This window comes from Malurus melanocephalus, unplaced genomic scaffold (genome assembly GCF_030028575.1).
Source record: "Malurus melanocephalus ecotype Western Australia unplaced genomic scaffold, MMel_1.1 scaffold_38, whole genome shotgun sequence".
NCBI lineage: Eukaryota > Metazoa > Chordata > Aves > Passeriformes > Maluridae > Malurus > Malurus melanocephalus.
This window is the reverse complement of record NW_026623270.1, coordinates 364,937-382,998: the sequence shown is the minus strand read 5'-3', so window position 1 is coordinate 382,998 and position 18,062 is coordinate 364,937. Positions and strand designations below refer to the sequence as shown.

The window sequence follows — 18,062 nt, the reverse complement described above, 5'->3', positions numbered from 1 at the left end:
CAGCTCCAGTACACGACACTGGGAAYACCAGCTGCACCTCTGCAAACATGCACTGTCCCCCTCTAGTACCAGTTCCTCTCAAAAAGTACATGAACTTTTATCTCCCCCTAGAGATAACAATACAGACATGAAAAGGTCTATTTAAATAGATTTTTCTAGATGAAAGGTAAGACTCTTACTCGTAGATGGATAATGAAAGACAGWGAATTATTATGTATAATTACAGCAGTTCAAAAGCTTTTTTTACKACATGTTCCAACTATGCAAATGTTACAACACTATGACTACAGTGAAGTTCAAAGACTCATATAACCTTTAAAGAGTGCAATGGGTGAGAGAACAGGGMATTTCACCTATTCTACCTTTGTGCAAAATTGATTCTTAACCAGTAAGTGGGCTCAGAAGAAGAGTTATCTGAATAGGGATGTTTCTGTAAAGGGAAGTCCTACTTCACTGATGTTCTGATTTTGCAAAWATTATCTCCCTATAAATGATCTCACTTAAAAAATTCAATCTCTTTACAAATGTAATTTGGAAGAGCTGCAAGTGATTGTTCATGTTTATGCAAGAAGCTGCTGTTTGCATCACTGAGAAATGATATTAAAACCGACACCAGTACATGGCTCTTAATTCCCCATCTGCTATCAAAAAGGTCATAATCCATCAGGATGACTTCATTACTAAAAACACTATGAATACATGAATAYTGGTAACTGCTCTAGACTAATTTTGCTAACATTGCACAGCATTCACACAAAGCTGCTAGTGTTTAAGACAGGGAGCTCATTGTTAAAAGTCCTATCATACTGTCTGAGGCAGAAACTGTCTTGCAAAATCTTTTTCCCTCCTCAAGAAATCCTTGCAGAAGTCTGGCAATGCTTTTTAACTTATCTGCAAACAATATTAATGTTTTTTATAATATTCTATATGGTAATGAAACAAAATAATATTGTTGGAATAATATTTTATTCMGTAATCATTCTATTTTTAGGTATTTGTGTAGCTTATTACTTTTTTACTATTTAATGGATGGTCRACTTCCTCTCCTGTCATATTGTCCATCTTAATTTTTGTAGCATAACAGAAAGTTACTCCTAACAGTCACAACCTAAAASAGATGAAAAGTGCCTCCTAAGCTAGGATCTAGAGATGATATGTTTTATGTGATGGGCACCTGCATCTTCTTTCTTTTAAAGTCTCAAAAAAAAAGAATTTACATATTTTATATTCCTACCTAGGCTAAGATTTTTATTTTTAAATCAATCTTACATAATAGAAATGCTACAACCCTATTCAGCTTGTTTGCCATATGATACAATTTCTATTTATGTGGACACAGGCTACTTTTCCCACTGGSCTGCTTGTTCAGCACACAGGACAGCACCTCTCAGATTAAGAAGCAGATATGCAGTATCCTGTCTCCTCCTCATTATTCACTTTGTGCTTTGGCATTTATGGCACTCTATTCAGACTCTGAAGGCAGAATGATTAACTTCCTAACAGGCAGTCATCACTGTACTGCTGGAGTGCTCAGAAAACTAATGAATATACTCTGATCACACCCTGGATAGGAATCATTTCTTCTTGACATTTAGAGACATTGAACCAAGGCACTTTGATTTTCAGGTAAGACATTCGCACTGTGTGTGATGTATCCCAGTTATTTTACATTTAATTTTTTTCCGAGTACTTGGCATTGCTCAGCATTCCTTATTTTCCAAGYACAGTTCTTTCTGATCTTGTTACAGCTGTGAATACTCAGCACTTGTGCAAACCATACCTCAGAGTTGTTATATAAACCAATCTCAGAGAAGAACATTCACTTAAAAACTCATCTGTTCAAAGTTTGGCTGAAGCGATCTCACTGCCTTTATCCAGAAGCACGGTGGCCTAAGCAGGGATAYATTAACCAAGAAATCTCTTCTCCCTGCAAACTTCAGTCTCATTTATCATTTACCTCCCACTTCTYCAACAAGTAAAACAAAATCTCCTGAGAGGGCAAGCTGGTGAATGCAGTGTTATTGGTACCGCGCTTCTGTTGGATTTATTTTCAGCAYGGGGAACATTAATCCCTCTTTGCTCAGCTGAAAAGGAAGTTGGCTGTTTCTGAGGATTTGCCACAGCAGTTGAAAGCAGTGCCTTCTCAGCGCAGTCTGGACTCCTGTGAGCCAAAAAGCACGCTAACCATCAAGAGAGATGTGAACAAAGGATCTTAAGAGCAATACCCTCTCCCTACTAAATGTCACAGCAGTTTCAGCACCAGCTTTGAGAGGACCAGGATCTTACACAACAGATTTTTAACATTACTTCTGGTTTTGACTGTGGTAGTTTTATTTCCATTGCAGCAAGGGTCACTAAAGCCATCTACTAAAAATTGATTAATTRCTGACTGTTGAATTTGCACTAAATGTCGCATCTGCAATTATTTTGCMTATCTTAGTGGCTTCTCTTGAATGGAAAAAACACAGCACAGCACATGCCTTTTACCATCATTACATTACATTACTTTACAGTGTGGTTTCTCTTACTAAGTGGGGGCTGAAGAGGGTGTCCAGTTTTCGTGCACCAGCCTGCAGGATGGATATCAGGGCTGTCTACATCAGTCCAATAATCATAAATACTATCCCAGCCATCAAAATGAACCTAGAATACAAAAACGAGAATAGTATATTTTAGATTAGGAAAATTTTCCATAAAATCAGTTAACCTGAGTAATCTCTAGAAATGACATGTCCATTGGAGAAGTCACTTTCAGAGAACTATTTAAGTTACATAGAAAATACACACACATTACATTCTGGACCCAGGCATATTCTCACTGAAGTAAAGAGTAAACAGCCATATGTCATATGATTGTTYACTGTGTTATCAGGCTCAAATCCCAGGAATAAAGCACTTTTCACACTAGTTCCCACATTAATACTTAAATTAGGCATGAATTTCTGCCTTTTTCATCTCTCAAAAAACCACACAAACAAAAAACCAAATTTTTTAATCTCCTCTTTGAACTGGATTTAAAAACAGCAGAGCAGTAAGCAAAGGACTAAAAAAATTGAATTTATCTATCAAAAACAAACAATCCCCCCATCATAAAGCAACAATTTTACTAAAACCAGACTATCCAGGATGAAGAGTTGAAACCGAAGAGAAAATGAACCATGTGACTTTCCAGAAAACACAGTATAGGATATACACACGTTTTTTTCATGTGAAAGCTAAACATCTTCAAATCTTGCCTGACCTCTGTACTAGTAAATTCCTCAGATCTCTCAGGCACACATGTGTGGATGCACGTACACACAGATACATACAGAGCTCTTTTAACACATGCTACAGAGTCAAATTACTACCCTAGAAGTTACAGATCCTGTCATTTAATAAATTAGACTGGGGAGTGGGTTTTTTCTCTTTGTTTTGGGATGGGGTTTTTGTTGTTTTGGGATTCTTTTGGGGGTTTTTGTTTTTAGTTTTGCACGTCCAGCCTAAAGTAGGAAACTTGTAGGTGTGAAAATACAMTGATGACTCCCTACTAGCAGTTAATTCAGATGATTCAAAATAAATTGTCAGCTGCATCTCCTACTTGAAATAACAGGTATGCCTAATAAATCTGTACAAACTGCAAACAAATGTACCCTTTATTTCTTTCTGATTGGATATCTGGTACATGTTAGCCCTTCCAACAGTTAAGGACTTCACAGTGGAAACTGATTTGTACAATAAAAGAAAATTAATTCAAGTACACRATTTCTGCAAAATAGATTAAAAATGCATTAACTTAGATTAAYCCAATCTAAAGTCCATAATTAACAGAAACTTCAGAACTGAAGAAATCACTGACAAAGGACAAGAATTTCTTTCATATCTCACATATATYTCTGCCTTCCCCTTGCAAGTTTATAGAGACAGATTCAATTAACCTAGACCAAATATTTTATGGTCCCTAATACAAATATTGAAGCAGCCCTTTGACATTTGATATTAAACAACCACGTTTCTTGATAGAATAGACAATTGTCTTCTATCAACTGTTCCCAAAGCAATTTTCCAATATATTCAACTCTGCTCTCTACCTACCCACCTCAGCACAAGTAACTAAGAGGACAATAAACAACCCATTCTGAAGGCATTATGCATATATTAATTCAYGAAAAGCAAGAGCAAAAGCTTAGCAGGACAGAGCAATGCCACCCATTTCTTCCCATGGTTAATTTCACAACTATAGGATTTTGGTTTTACAAAGCCCTCATCAGTTACTTAAGCAGGATAATAMAGTAAGACAGAGAAACTTACTTTTATTCTATAGTCATCAGTATCTACAATGGTTGCTACTCTGATAAATACTGGATTTCTCTTGTCAACCACTTCAAGTTTCATGTTTTTCTGAAAGCCATGGGAAGGTTTCTGGAAAGAAGAACAATACTATGTGAAACRGAACAAAACCTCAAAATCTCATGCAGTTGTAAAATATATATAATCCGTCAAAAACTTTTTGCCTTTATTYCTTCAAATCTACCCTCCCTCTACTAAATATTCAAACATAAAAACAGGATACAAAGTAGTCTTATTAATCTAGTGAAACAAGGTATTTACTCTGGGATTCCAGGTTCTCCTGGAATGGACTGGACTCAAGTCTTCCAAGCAAGTAAATGGGATCTTTATTTTGAAGCAGCTTTTTTCCTAAATTCTCTAGGAAAAGTTTTCCTAGACATTTTGGCAAACAGTTTCAATGCAGTATTTAATAACATATCACATACCAGAAACCTGAAATGTCTAYGAAATTGTCTACAGGAAACATATTTGTGCTTTTTAACATTATTTTCGCTTCATGAATCAAACTCTTTTTCAGTCTCCTGCTAAAAACACAACTAATCCACAATATAACAGCAACAAACAGGACCAGATGTCTGGGTTTTTAAYACTATTTGACAAAAATGGTGTCTTTCATAGCAATATCAGATTTGGTGTTTGTCATCTGCAGTTATGAAAACTTAAGGAAAATCATATCCATTTTAAAAGAATGYATACACAAGACAAGCTATGGGATTTATTCTATTTTTTTAGAAAAATAATGTATATGTCCCTCTAGAACTTTCTAGAGTATTGGCTTTTTTTCTTCAGCTGCAGTTTAAGAACTCAATTTTCTCTCATAATACAACATAAAAACACTGTTACTGTCTCAGATATAACCAAATACCTTCCTAATCCTTGCTCAGGGTATTTGTGCTCAGAATGTAAGACTGAGAAGCATTATTAAGCCAGACACAGCTCGGGGTGATAAACTGCAGGTCATTAATAAACTCTGGTAATCCACTGACCCCAGGAACTGCTACAAACACCACATTTTGGYTTTTGTTATTCCAGCTCTTAGCTAAGTGTTATTCAGAATTAGTGTCCCTAACATGAAAAGCTGAGGCAAACATGCTGTGGTGTGCTGTGAGACAAGGGCTGGGAGCYACCGGCCACCTGATGTGGCTCCCAACAGCAATCCCAAATGATTAGAGGGATGGAGCACCTCTCCTTTGAGGAAAGCCTGAGAGAATTGGTTTTTTTCAGCCTGGAAAAGAGATAGCTTAGAGATGACCTAATTGCAGCCTTCCAGTATCTGAAAGGAGCCAAAAAGAAAGATGGAGAGGGGCCTTTTTACAAGAGCATGTAGTGACAGGACAAAGGGAAATGGTTTCAAACTAAAAGAGAGTAGGTTTAGATTAGGTATTTGGAAATAATACTTTACTGTGAGGGTAAAGTATTGCCCAGAGAACAGGTTGCCCAGTGAACTGTGGACGTCCAGTGCCCAGAAGCGTTCAAGGACGGGCTGGATGGAACTCTGAGCAACCTGATCTAGTGAGAGGTGTCTCTGCCCACGGCAGAGGGATTAAATCTAGATGACCTTTAAAGTTTCTTTCAGCTCAAGCCATTGTGCAATTCCTTTCTGCATTAGTGACCATCACAGAAGAGCTCAAATCTGAAGAGCTCAAAAAGGTGCATCACTGAAAGAAACTAGCAAGTACAAAGATAAAAGAAAAGGATGCTACCCACAAACACTGTGGTTAAGCTGGTGAGCTGCCCATGTGCCCTAGTTGCAAGCTTGCAGAAGAAAATGTCTGCTAAAAGGTGTTGAAAACAAGCTCTTGCCCAAGGCAATAGATTAAATGGACAAGCAGACTAACCTCTTACAATTCTTTTCACATTGTATCTACTGCACCGTATAAAAAGTACAGAAATACAAATCTTCAAAATAAGTTACCATGACTCAGTAGCTATCTCATTATTTGTAATAAGTAGGCAGTAATTTTCCATAGCAAATTACACTCATTAGTAATATATTTGGAGCATTTAATCCCATTKACAATAATTAAAATAATACATTAAYAGTGATTTATAATAATCTAACAGTGAACTGCAAACTTGCATAAAAATAAACCACCTATTATAAAGCTAATTAACTGGATACATTTGGAAACATAGGAACACCATGTATGTATTCTCTTCTTAAACTATTTAATTACATGAACTTAAAAGCATGAAAAAAATTTAAACGTTTTCTCACCACTTTAAAAGCCCTTGCAGGTGCTGGTAATGAACTGGTTTCTTCCAAATACTTCTCCCAAGAAAAATGCTTAGCGTGTGGATAATCTGCCACAGAGGAAATACGAGAAAAATTAAACACAGCAGTGCAAAAAAATGAAGTTAATGTCTCATTTACAGAGTGTCTAGCACTTCTATAACACTATTTTGATTTATGCTTTAGACTTACAAATAATTAGAAGAAAGGCTCTTCTAAATTTTCTCTGATAAATTCCCCATACAGGTGAAAAAGAGCCAACAATCCTCTCAWACCCATTACTGAGTAGCTATTGCACACAATTGCTTTGGATATGAGAATATTCTGTGATTCCCTCTGCAATGTAAATAATGTGGACTGGAAAAATCTGCCCACTTCATTCAGGAAATTAATTCAAATAATAAACAGTCACTCACTGATGAACAATCTAATCAGTGATAGCTTTCTACCACAGTTGAGCAGACCTGACTGCTTTTTACTCTTTTAGTGAGCAATTTTTAACTAAATTTCTAACAAAATACCCTGGACATTTATGAATAATCTACAGCCATCATCAAAGAAGATGTTGTCTTTCTCAGAAAACATTTAAAACCATGTTTATAAAYACTCTATGGATGAAACAAAAAGAGAACTTGGCTCTTAAAGAAAAGGGAGTGCCTGTCCTTCACTTTTATTTTGCACCAGAAGTTTAACTTGAATTTTAAACATTATTATTCATAAGCYAGAACAGAACAAAACCAATTCTAATTTGTTTTACAAGGGATTCACTGAATAATAGGCTGCAATTAACCTCCTGACAGACAGACTGCTTATGACTTTTCAAGATCACAAGCCATTAGAATTTTTGTCAAAGTCAGTTTTAACCAATTAAAACCTTCCACGTTCTCAGACCAGAGATGCCAGTTTCTGCAACAGGGCATTAGGTCATCCAGACATACACAACAGCCTTGAAAAACAGTCTCAAGTTTCACACTAATGAGCACACTTCCTTTCTTCTGCATCATCTCTCTCAYAGCGTTTTCCTTTATTCCAAAGAACCCTTCCTCTCAAGTTTGATTCCTCAATCATGTAAGGCAATTTTCTTATCAACTCATTACCTTGCATACTCAGTTCACATGAAGATGCTTTTCTTATCTCACGCATCTGGAATTTGCTTGATCAGCATTTTCAGAACTCAGCCAAAAATATAAACTTGTTCAGATTTCAAGGGATATCTTTTGTGAGTAGATGTCTCTTTACTRAACCAGGATACATTTGCATTCCTAACACCTAACATCTCTTACACCTGTATTTTCAATATATTAAGTCCTGTAAAAAATTTAGAACTCTGCAAACATTAATTCCTAAGTACAGAAAGATAAGAATAAATTTTAATGATGCTAGCTGACTATAATCTACTTAAAWCTTTCAGACATCTAAAGATACAAACCTGGTGGGGTGATGAGAGTTCTTTTATGTTCTTTACACCATCCAACAGGATGAATATGTGGGCTAGCTGCCTCACACCTGGAGGAAGGGGAGAAAAAAAGGGCCTGAAAATTCAGCTCTTCAGACATTCTATTATGCTTACAAACCAAGACCTACAGGTGAGATCCATTTAAATTCCAAACAACCCACACCACCTTCAACTTACACTTAAACTGCAAGCACAACCTGAAGATGTARACACATCTAACACAGACTTGTTACCACCTATACAAGAATAAGGATTTTTTTACAATTTTACTGGAAGATCAAAAAAATCGAGGCCTTTAAATTAGTGGTAGATCTCCACTGAGAAGCTATAATGCTGGATCTGAAAAATTCACAAGCAGACTCTTGGTATAATCATATTGTCTGGTTGCAAGAACACTGTAATCCCACCAAAGACAGATTGAGTCTTGCAATGCCTAGACCAAAACTTGAAACCAGAAGCTCAAAGATCTTGACTAATGACCCAGGCTGCACCTGGGAGGAAGCAGTGAAGAAAATCACATATAACTGCACTGCCAACAGCAAAAATTCAAAACTGGATTCTGAGTGGTTTAAATGGAGCTACAAACATGTTACTGTAACGAAGCAGCACATAAAGTAAGTATGAGAAAAACATTGGTAAAAAAACAAAACAAAACCACAAAACCCCAAAACCCAAAACAAAACAAAGACAAAAAACCAAAAAAAAACAAGCATTTAAGGCCCTAAACTACGTGAAAAAAGTAGTGATCCAAGTCTTACTCCAAGGGTTAACAACTTCCCATATTTTCTGCTAAGTGCATCACATTTTGCACTACTGCTATTGCCTGTGGCATGCCACAAGAGCCACAGCAGAYTAACAGAGGCAGGGTGAGCTGCACTTGACATGGGCTGGCATCTGTCTGAAGCACTGAGAGATAGCTCTCACTGTGCTCAGTTACATCGTGCACAGAAGAAAGCAGCAGTGGGTGCCAGCTATCAAGCCCTCTTACAAAAACAAACAAAAAAGACACACACTGCCAAAAAACCTGACAAAAAAGCAAACAAGAGAAAACATTTAAGCCTTCTGTAATAGTAACTTACTATATATAGAACTATAAACCCTCACTACATGTTAGGATATTATTTCATAGCATAATACATTTTGCACAATAAAACACAGTCTAAATAATGCATATACTAAAATTATTATATTATTACTCAATATTGTTAGTAAAGGCAAAAAGTAAGACTGATTTACACAAAAAGTAAAAAGCTATCAGATACTGCAGTGAAAAATGCACCATCCATGCRTCTGCATCATTACTTACTGATGGTTTTTGAGTTGGCCCAACAATTGACAGCGCTTTTATAACGAARTACATAGTGTTTATGTAGCCAGGATGAGTAAGAAACATGCTGCTGACACAAAATGCCAGCACCACTCTGCATGGCACTGCACTACACTGTGCAAACACACTGCTTGCCTCTATTGAGCTGAAAACTCACASATTATAACTGTGTAATACCCAAGCAGATCTGCCCTTAAGGACCTTGCTTCTCTTAGGAGCCTGCTCCTCTCAATTCCTTCTTTCCTTGGATAAATTCAGTATTACAGGGCACAATCTCTCTCCTCCACTATTTCCTAACCCAAAAGATGTTTCAATAGCTGCTATTAAATATTTCCAAGCTGTACTCCCCCTATTCTGGAGAATCCCACCAGCATTTTCATCTCTCCAGTGGCCACGAGCTCAGTGTCTCACACCAAGGACCCAGTGAGGCCAACAAACTGAAGCAAGAGTAAGTTAAAGTGGCTGAGACCTTTATTCCCAGCTCCCCAGGGAGGGATCAAGAAACCAACCTTAAGCAGCCAAGCAGGAGTCTAGATTGAAACACCRTGTCTCCCTCCTGCTGTTCTCCAAACACTTCTCAAATATTTAATAAGGAGACAAGCAGAGAGTAGCCATGCATGAAGAAATATGCTTCATATGCAATAATCACTGAGTAAAATACCAAACCACTCGTGATCCAGTTTMTATTTAATCCCTCTCTGAAGTCAATGTCTCCATCATTAGGCTGGAGAATAACAGGTATTCTCACCACTTTCCCTCAACCCCAGTTACTAAGGCAAAGTATCCAAACAGTGTGGGGCTGCTCTCTCCGAGTGTTACAATATAATCATTATCTGTACCTACCCACAAAGTATTAGCATGCTGGAACTTCAAATTAATTAAGTTTCCTTAATTAGCAAAACTAATTTATATGCTTCTAAAATATCACATGCTGATAAYGTGCAATACCTAAAAGGGTGCAATGAACTGTGTATGACAGAAAAAGAAACTAAAGGTAAATTATGCAGGAACTCTACAGTCTTAAGATTCAAAATGCCAGGTCTGAAAATCTGGAACACAAACATACTTCAAGGATTGCAAAAGGAAACACAGCACAGAAAAGATTTTAGCCTGGACCCCAGGCTATACCACATTGCAGTTTTGAACTTGCGCTGCGTAAAAGAAAAATGAAGGACCGCATCCAATTTGAAATACATGGAATAACGTTTTTTTTTTTAAATCTGGTAAGTATTTTACATCATGTTTTAAACTCAGCATGGATATACTTCAACAGCAGAAATGCAGGTTGGGTGCCTTAGAACATTGYCTCACAACAAGCACTCCTCTAGCCATCTACTTCAACAGAGTAAAGCACTAATGATGAAAAATACTGGCCAACAAAATGAAATTATCTAATGGCTATATGTATGAAACAGTTCTGCCAGTATTTCTTCGTAATGATGCCAATCAGATAATTCCTGGCAGACAAAACCTACCTTTGATAGACTCTGTAATAGCTCTGACAATAGCCAAGGATTTATCTCACTTCAGGAATACCCACCTTTGTCCTTCTACAGTGTATCAAGATATACTGTATGTATTTATAATATCACATTGGAAACTCTCTAAATTACTGAAGTTGCCGTTAATAAAAGGAAGCAAAGGAAGCCAAAGAACTTCTGTGAAAATTTTGCACTGTTAAAACTCACCACCTGACTTCTAGAAACATTTTGCTCCAAACAAACTTAAAAAAAAAAGTGAGTCCTTTATGATTCCTCTGGCCTCTTCCATTTACAGAAACTATGAAGAGAAGCTAACAAGCACAAAGCAGTGGTCCTCTCTCTGATCCCTCTCACACTGGGAGTTTTACACAGATGAGGTACACTTCTGCACTGAAAAGACATATCCTCTTACTTCATAAAATGCTTTGAAGTTCACAAATTATTTTCAAAATCTCCCGAGTTAAATTTGGGAACAAGACCCATGTTAGATATCATTATGGTATTAKCAGTATTATAATTAAAATAATCAAGCAGATGTGCAAAAACACTTACCAGGACAAACCTAAATGCATTTGGTTTGGTTTTCTTTTTCAAGCATAGTCTGAACACACAGTTTAATAAAACTTTAAAAAGTGAATGCCACTGCACTGAATGCCTTGAAGATCCAAGAAGAAGGAAATAACCAAGGACTGTTGCAATGAAAGATGCATTCCGGAAAGATGCTCTGACATTACAGCAAGCATCGAACACAAAGCAATGTGTAATTCAACAGCATTGCAAAGTAGCACTATGAAACATCTACAAACTTTGATTTGCTTTAAAAGAAAAGCCCTGTCATTACATATAACCTGTAAGAAGCTTCTGCCACCACGGTGGACCCAGGAAAAAGAAAGATCCCTGTTACAAAGTCAGATCATACAATTCATCTTCACCTACTGATTTCACAGGGTCTTTTAGCTTCTAACAGTCCATTTAATAATAGAAAGTAGAGATCATAGTAAAAGTCACACACAATTTAAAGTAAAACTATTATGCTTAATTATGTGTTATTTAATGGACATACATCTAGTTTAGAAGATCAACAATAGCCTATCAGACTAAGCCCAAGAGTTGTCAGCTGGAATGTTAAAGGCTACGCTGACCTTTCACAATCAATTTGCCACATCCCACAGCTTTTTATCTCCTTTGTTCCAAAACAGAAGGCAGATCACCCAGCTCACACGCTTCATAAAACACGATGATCCATGAATTGTGAGGATGCTTGCTAGGCCAAAAAGGGTTACCAACACTAGCAGGAGCTGCAGGATTTGGCACCTCCAAACCTACCTATCCCTGGACAACAGCAGAGCATCAACACCACCTTCTGCCAAGAGCAGAGATGTGACTAATGCATGCTCCATTAATAAAACAAGATTACAATGTCCACACAATTCATGCCACTCGTGAACAATTMTTTCTGTTGTGCGAGAACATGCAGACAGRAAAAGAAATCTAACATCCATACTGSAAACTGCAGCTAATCCAGGARGCTGAAGCRGAGCCAAAAGCAGCAGTGCACCAGCTGAACCTATGAGAGAGCCACGCAGAGGGACAGAACAAGTGACAGCTTGCTGAGTTATGGACATCTTAACTACAGAAAAAAACATCAAGGCAGGGAAGAGCCACACGATGTAAATGGCCAGGAAATAGTTCTGCAATAAGGAAAACCAAGGGCAAGTGACAACATTAACCCCTGGTGTGTGCATCGCTTTGCGTGAAAGGAACATGTGTAATGTTCAGCACTCCTGAACTCACAGCAGGAGAGCACAGCCCGATGGGAGACTCACACATGGAAGAAGACTTAGTATTCTTCTACTGATCACTTTCACCTATCCTGGTAATTTTCCCCAAAAATCTGTTTCACATATACAGCTCATCATAACTAGATAGAGATAGACGGATGATAGTGCTTTCCGCTGTAAAAGTTAATACTTAATTATTTCAGAAAAATATTCTCCAAAATAGGTCTGCACCTGAAGCTCTGGACAGATGTTTTCATTAAATAGTCAGCATTGTCTTTACAGTAAGTAGTATGTGCTATAATAATTTTCCGTCTTGAAGGGATTTCTGATTTTACCTTTTGGGAAACAAACCTTTTCATGTTTTGATTTTCACTTTACTAAGTGTAGATACAGTCAGTAACAAAAATGTTATCTGTCAAAAACCAACCATACACTCATGCCCATACACCCATAAACAATAATATGTCCCAAATAATGCTACTTATAAAAGCTCTCGATTGTGAGATGCCAGTCATCTAACAGTGCATTAAAAAAAAAAAAAAGAAGAAAGAAAAACATAAAAACCATCCTGCAGCCCCATCTAGTGCATAATTGAGAACACTTCATCATTGACAAGTATAAAGCAGGTATTAATTTTAGGTCAAGAACTTCTCAAAACGTAATCCAGGAGGTTATGGCATGCATCCAGAGGTGGTATGGCACTACTATTGAATACTACCCTATTTTACATTTGAAGTCTGATAAGAAAGCTGCATGGTGACTGAGATGCAGTTTTAGAGCTTTAGGGTCAGATGTAAGTTCATTATCCATTTAAAYAGTTAAAAGCATGCAATGTGACACACGGTTATTTAGGATTGTTTTATCTTCTGTTTGACATAATCCCTCCAAAAAGACTGTTCCTTTCAAAGAGAGAGAGGAGCAAAATTAATTACCTCAAAAATTAAACAAGCAGAGTATAACTTTTAAGGACTCGGCTGCTAGGAAAGTAGTAAACACTGATGGAGAACAGGGCTGGCCTCTTAGTCTAACACCAGAATCCAGTCTGTTCCAAAAGTCATACAGAYCAGAAAATGGTTCCAAAAATCAACAGCTAATTCTTTTTCACAGGAGGCTTCAGAAATCATTTTTCTATACAAGACAGACAGGAACAGAGCAGTGAGCCATGCATGGGCCATCATATTTTAACACACTCCCAGCAAGCTGACCCCACAAGCTGACTGTGCCACCTTCTCTGCAGGGGAAGCTCAGACAGAGCCAAGGATGAGGGAGGGCACATAGAGCCTTCTGACGCTGCAAGTTTGGGCTGCAGCATGTCCAGCACAGCCACTGCYCCACTTCTCCTGTGGGCAGACAGCAACAAGCAGGCACAGCTTCACCTCTCTCAGGAGCTCTGGCTGTGTTTCCACTTGATCACAAAACAGTTAGGAAACTGTGGCCACAYAGATCTGAGTGTAAGTAAAATGGATGTGAGAGAATGGATGACTATAGGATGGACCTTCAGTTAATTCATAGTTCTGACATACCCAAAGATTGCCAATGCTATTTTCAGGTTGAGACAACAGTAAGAAAATTCAGAAGTTCCACTGAAAGAGAATGCCTTCGGCTTTCAGAGAAGTATTATGTTTCATCAAAAGAGATGGAACAGATGGAAAGGACCCGAAGGCTTATGTCGCATAGGTCAAAATTCTCCTTCGTTAAGTAAAGTCTTGAATTTGACAATTTTGTTCACTTTTCTTCCATCTAAAAGCCACTATCAAAGGAAAATTTAATAGGATTTATAATACCCTGAAAGTATCATGATGATGCATTAAAGAGCTGCTGTAATGACTAATTCTAGCCAGGTACTTACTTTCAACCAAAACCATATTTTCTAAAGAAAGGAAGGAAGAGTATCTTCAGGCTGAAAGCCTGAAGCMTAAAAACCCTTAGGCAATAATAATGGATTTTTGCTGCCTGAAGTCAGTAAAATCAGTCAACTGTCTTAGGTATCCAAAAATAGGAAAGGTTTTTTTAACCTCAATGAGAAAGTTCAGTCTATTCTAAATAAAACACAAAAGGTATACAGAAAAAAAAAGAGGTACTAGCTTGAAAATAACCAACATGCACAAAGTAAGTATTTTCACCTTCATTATAATTCTGAGGTTGAAACTTACATGCAGGCACAAGGAAACTGTGAGGCTCAGCTCTGGGTAATCTCAAAAAACCTTTTCGTTTTTAGATACAGACAGCAGTTGGTAGACAAGAAATTYATGCACCTAAGATATTTTAAGGCCCCTACAAACCTGATATCTAAAATTAAAAATGTAAGTGGGATGCATTCAGGTTGCATTTTCAAGCTCTCTTTTTGGTCRGACATTCAACTGCTATTTTCATTTCCTGCTCTTTTCTCCCATTTTCTTTCCTTCTTTCTCTATTCACTTTCTCAATGCAATGCTGARAGACGGGCCACATTACTCAGAATTTAATTTCCATGCACAGTACTTCCTGGAGAATCTTCTTGTTGCTTCCAGAAAGGTTTTTCAAAATTTCATCAAAAGAACAAAATTAAAGCTTGACTTCAGTATAAAAACAGCTCTAATGATTTATCAAAACATATAGGAAAAAGCATAGATTTTCCACTTCAGATTTTCCTCGTCCTTTAAGAGTGTTTTATGTCATGTATTCTACATACACAATTCAGAAAACCCACTTCAGAATACTACAAGAAGATTGGTGGACAAAGTTCCTGTTGATACTGGAATATTAACAARTCTGAAATTCAGGGTATGTCTCCTATACACAGTGCAGTATTTTAGAAAGATACCTATGCTACCTCTGAACAAACAACAGGTTATATTGCGCTGTGTTTTCCCTAAAAGCTTTGCCTAACTGCTGTCTTAATTATGAATTAATGTCATAGCTGTGATTAGTGAATATTCAAATATCAGGAAATTCAGTGTAAGTTTTCCCAATCCCCAGTTTCCTGATAGTTTGTAAAGAAAACAAAACAGTTTATGTTACTTCTTCATTGAAATAATTACTAATGTTTCGGGCCTTTGACTCATATGATCTATTATCTTGTATTCAGCTCTTGACTTCACTTAAATGACTGTTCATCACTGCTTCAATACTTCAGTTCCACTTCAGTTTATTTGCYACATTGGCCACAAAGCTATTACTTCAAGGGATGGACTCACAAAGTTTTGAAGTTACTTTAACAGTTTTGTGACATTCTCAWTGACATAATGCCTAAGCAGTCATCAAATACAGATGAAGAAAATGCCAATTAATTTTTATAGGCTCAGCTATGTAAATAACTTGCCACTGTTGAACCCCAGACATAAGGGGATACGTACAATACCTGTTCTGCAGTAACTTACTCTCCAAAGACTGTGAGGTAAACTACATTGCTCCAAACGATCTGTCAAATGAAGGTCAAAGTGCAAACACAAATCTGCACTGTGACAGACTTAATCTCCTTCACTACCTTTCTGCTCCTAGTGGATGTTCTGTTCCATCCACTGACTTTCCTATATAGACACACACAGCCCCATCACCACACAACAGGCAGAAAGGTCACCTCTAACATGTCAGGGTAGCAGGATCTCAACTGTCACTGGAACGTATAACACAGAGAGCTAAAACCAGGTTTTGCCACTCTCCTGTTGCCTTATAGAAGGTGACTATGGTTCTGTTTCAACAACGTAAGTGGATCAAGAACCTAATGAATAAATGCAACCTTTCCTTGTACATGTAAAACTAATTCCAAGTAAAATCAGTCTCCCTATCATGGTGCAGAGAGAGATCAATCTCATGGATAACACGTAACTGAAATGAGAAATCAGTCCACAACTACAGATGCAGCGGCACATATGAACACTCATTTTGCACAAACTCAGCAACCTTTTACGTGAAACCTGACATGGGAAGCTTAATTCCTCCTCAGTCTGCCACTGAGACCTACTTTGGTGGCCATAGTTACAAATCTAGCAAGAGTTACAAAACTGACAAAAGTTGGTATGGTAACTGTATGACCAGTCTGGAAAATATCACAGAAAATGGCACTTAAAGCTAACACATTTCTGATACATCCCACTAGGATACAAAACAAAAACATCRTACCAGTAGTCATAACTCTCATCCCAGTTGTCAAAATGAACCAGAAAACGATTGTCCACCATGTCTGTTACCGTGGCAACACAAATGAAAGTCGGGTTCTTCTTGTCTACGGCTTCCAGCTTCATCCCCACTCGAAATCCCGATGGAATCACTGTCTACATAGAGAAAGACATTTAACTGAAGATAAATACTATAAATCCAGGAATCTCCCCAGTGTCCGTAATCAATATATTTATGTCATTTCCAAGTTTCCCAATGAGCWGTGCCAACAGAGTGATACCAGCCTAATTAGCTGACATGAGAGATGCGCAAACATAGAGTTGTGGTTTTGGAAAAAGAGTCCTAAATATCTGCTAAAATTAAATGTGTTAGTTTTATATCTCTCGTAGACACTCTCTCTGAAAGACCATTCTTGTTCCACAGCATTATAGCACAAGACACAGTACTAATAACAAATCTTTAATTTAAAATACTGTTTCTGAATTCATTGGAAGTTTAAASAGGTCAGTAGAAAAGTAATGAACTGGAACTGCAGAGGTTAGCTGCAGTGGAGAATGTTACTCACTTTGTTGTAAACGTTTTTGTCTTGAATTTCGGGTCTCACGTCTGCCATCACTGAAATGTGCTATGAGTCCCTACCACACACTTGAGCATACTCACAACTACACCATTAGTAACAAGTGGCTACGTACTGTGTTCTGGTTTTCAAAGAGTGATTTAGGAGCAGCTTGAGCCTTGCATGCCTTTAGGTAGGAGGGCCAGCTGAATTCTTCTTCCTTATATCCTAAAAGTGAGTCATAAAAAAAGGGCAAGAAATGACAGGTATGAGACACAAGGTGCGTGTTTTCAATAAGAGACCAATCCTATTAGTGTTCCAATATCCTTCCCTTTGAACAAACCTCTCCAAGCAGCAGACTACAAGTCACCTTTGTCTCTCCCCAAGAAAACCTCACCTGAACATCTGTCTGCCCCACAGGTACCAACCAATCTCCCTTTGCTGGTCTCACTGACACACACAGAACCAACAAGTGTCCCCCAGCTGCTTTTCCATCTGCTGCTTCTACTGCAGAATCAGCAAAAGATCTACAGATCCCAAAGCTCTTCCCACAATGCCAGTCAGTCCAATAAAAAAAAAAAAAAATCCCTCCTCCTCCAGACTTCACCCTATTATGTCATCAGGCTATCACTAAAATAGCATCATCACTACTAGCTTTAAAACAAACTCCCTGGGTTATATCAAAACAGCTGCTTACAYAATCAGTGCCCCAGGACCCCTTATGCATTCACAGTGTAAACTGGCCGCTTCATGGACTTTATGCAGTTTTTTTTTATTCTGTGAATACAACACTTGGAAAGA

General features: G+C 37.7%; 1 protein-coding gene across 6 annotated transcripts in view; it reads right to left on the bottom strand.

Annotated features, from left to right (window-relative positions):
• The window catches only part of L3MBTL3 (L3MBTL histone methyl-lysine binding protein 3), a 76,909-nt gene that overhangs the window by 22,492 nt on the left and 36,355 nt on the right, over window positions 1-18,062 (bottom strand). For all 6 annotated transcript variants that reach the window (XM_057364355.1, XM_057364359.1, XM_057364358.1 and 3 more), the window contains exons 10-15: window positions 17,398-17,489; window positions 16,709-16,860; window positions 7,992-8,068; window positions 6,548-6,633; window positions 4,291-4,401; window positions 2,529-2,643 (exon numbers count right to left, since the gene is read on the bottom strand). In XM_057364355.1, coding sequence (XP_057220338.1) covers window positions 2,529-2,643; window positions 4,291-4,401; window positions 6,548-6,633; window positions 7,992-8,068; window positions 16,709-16,860; window positions 17,398-17,489 — 633 coding nt within the window. The remainder of the gene's footprint in view (window positions 1-2,528; window positions 2,644-4,290; window positions 4,402-6,547; window positions 6,634-7,991; window positions 8,069-16,708; window positions 16,861-17,397; window positions 17,490-18,062) is intronic.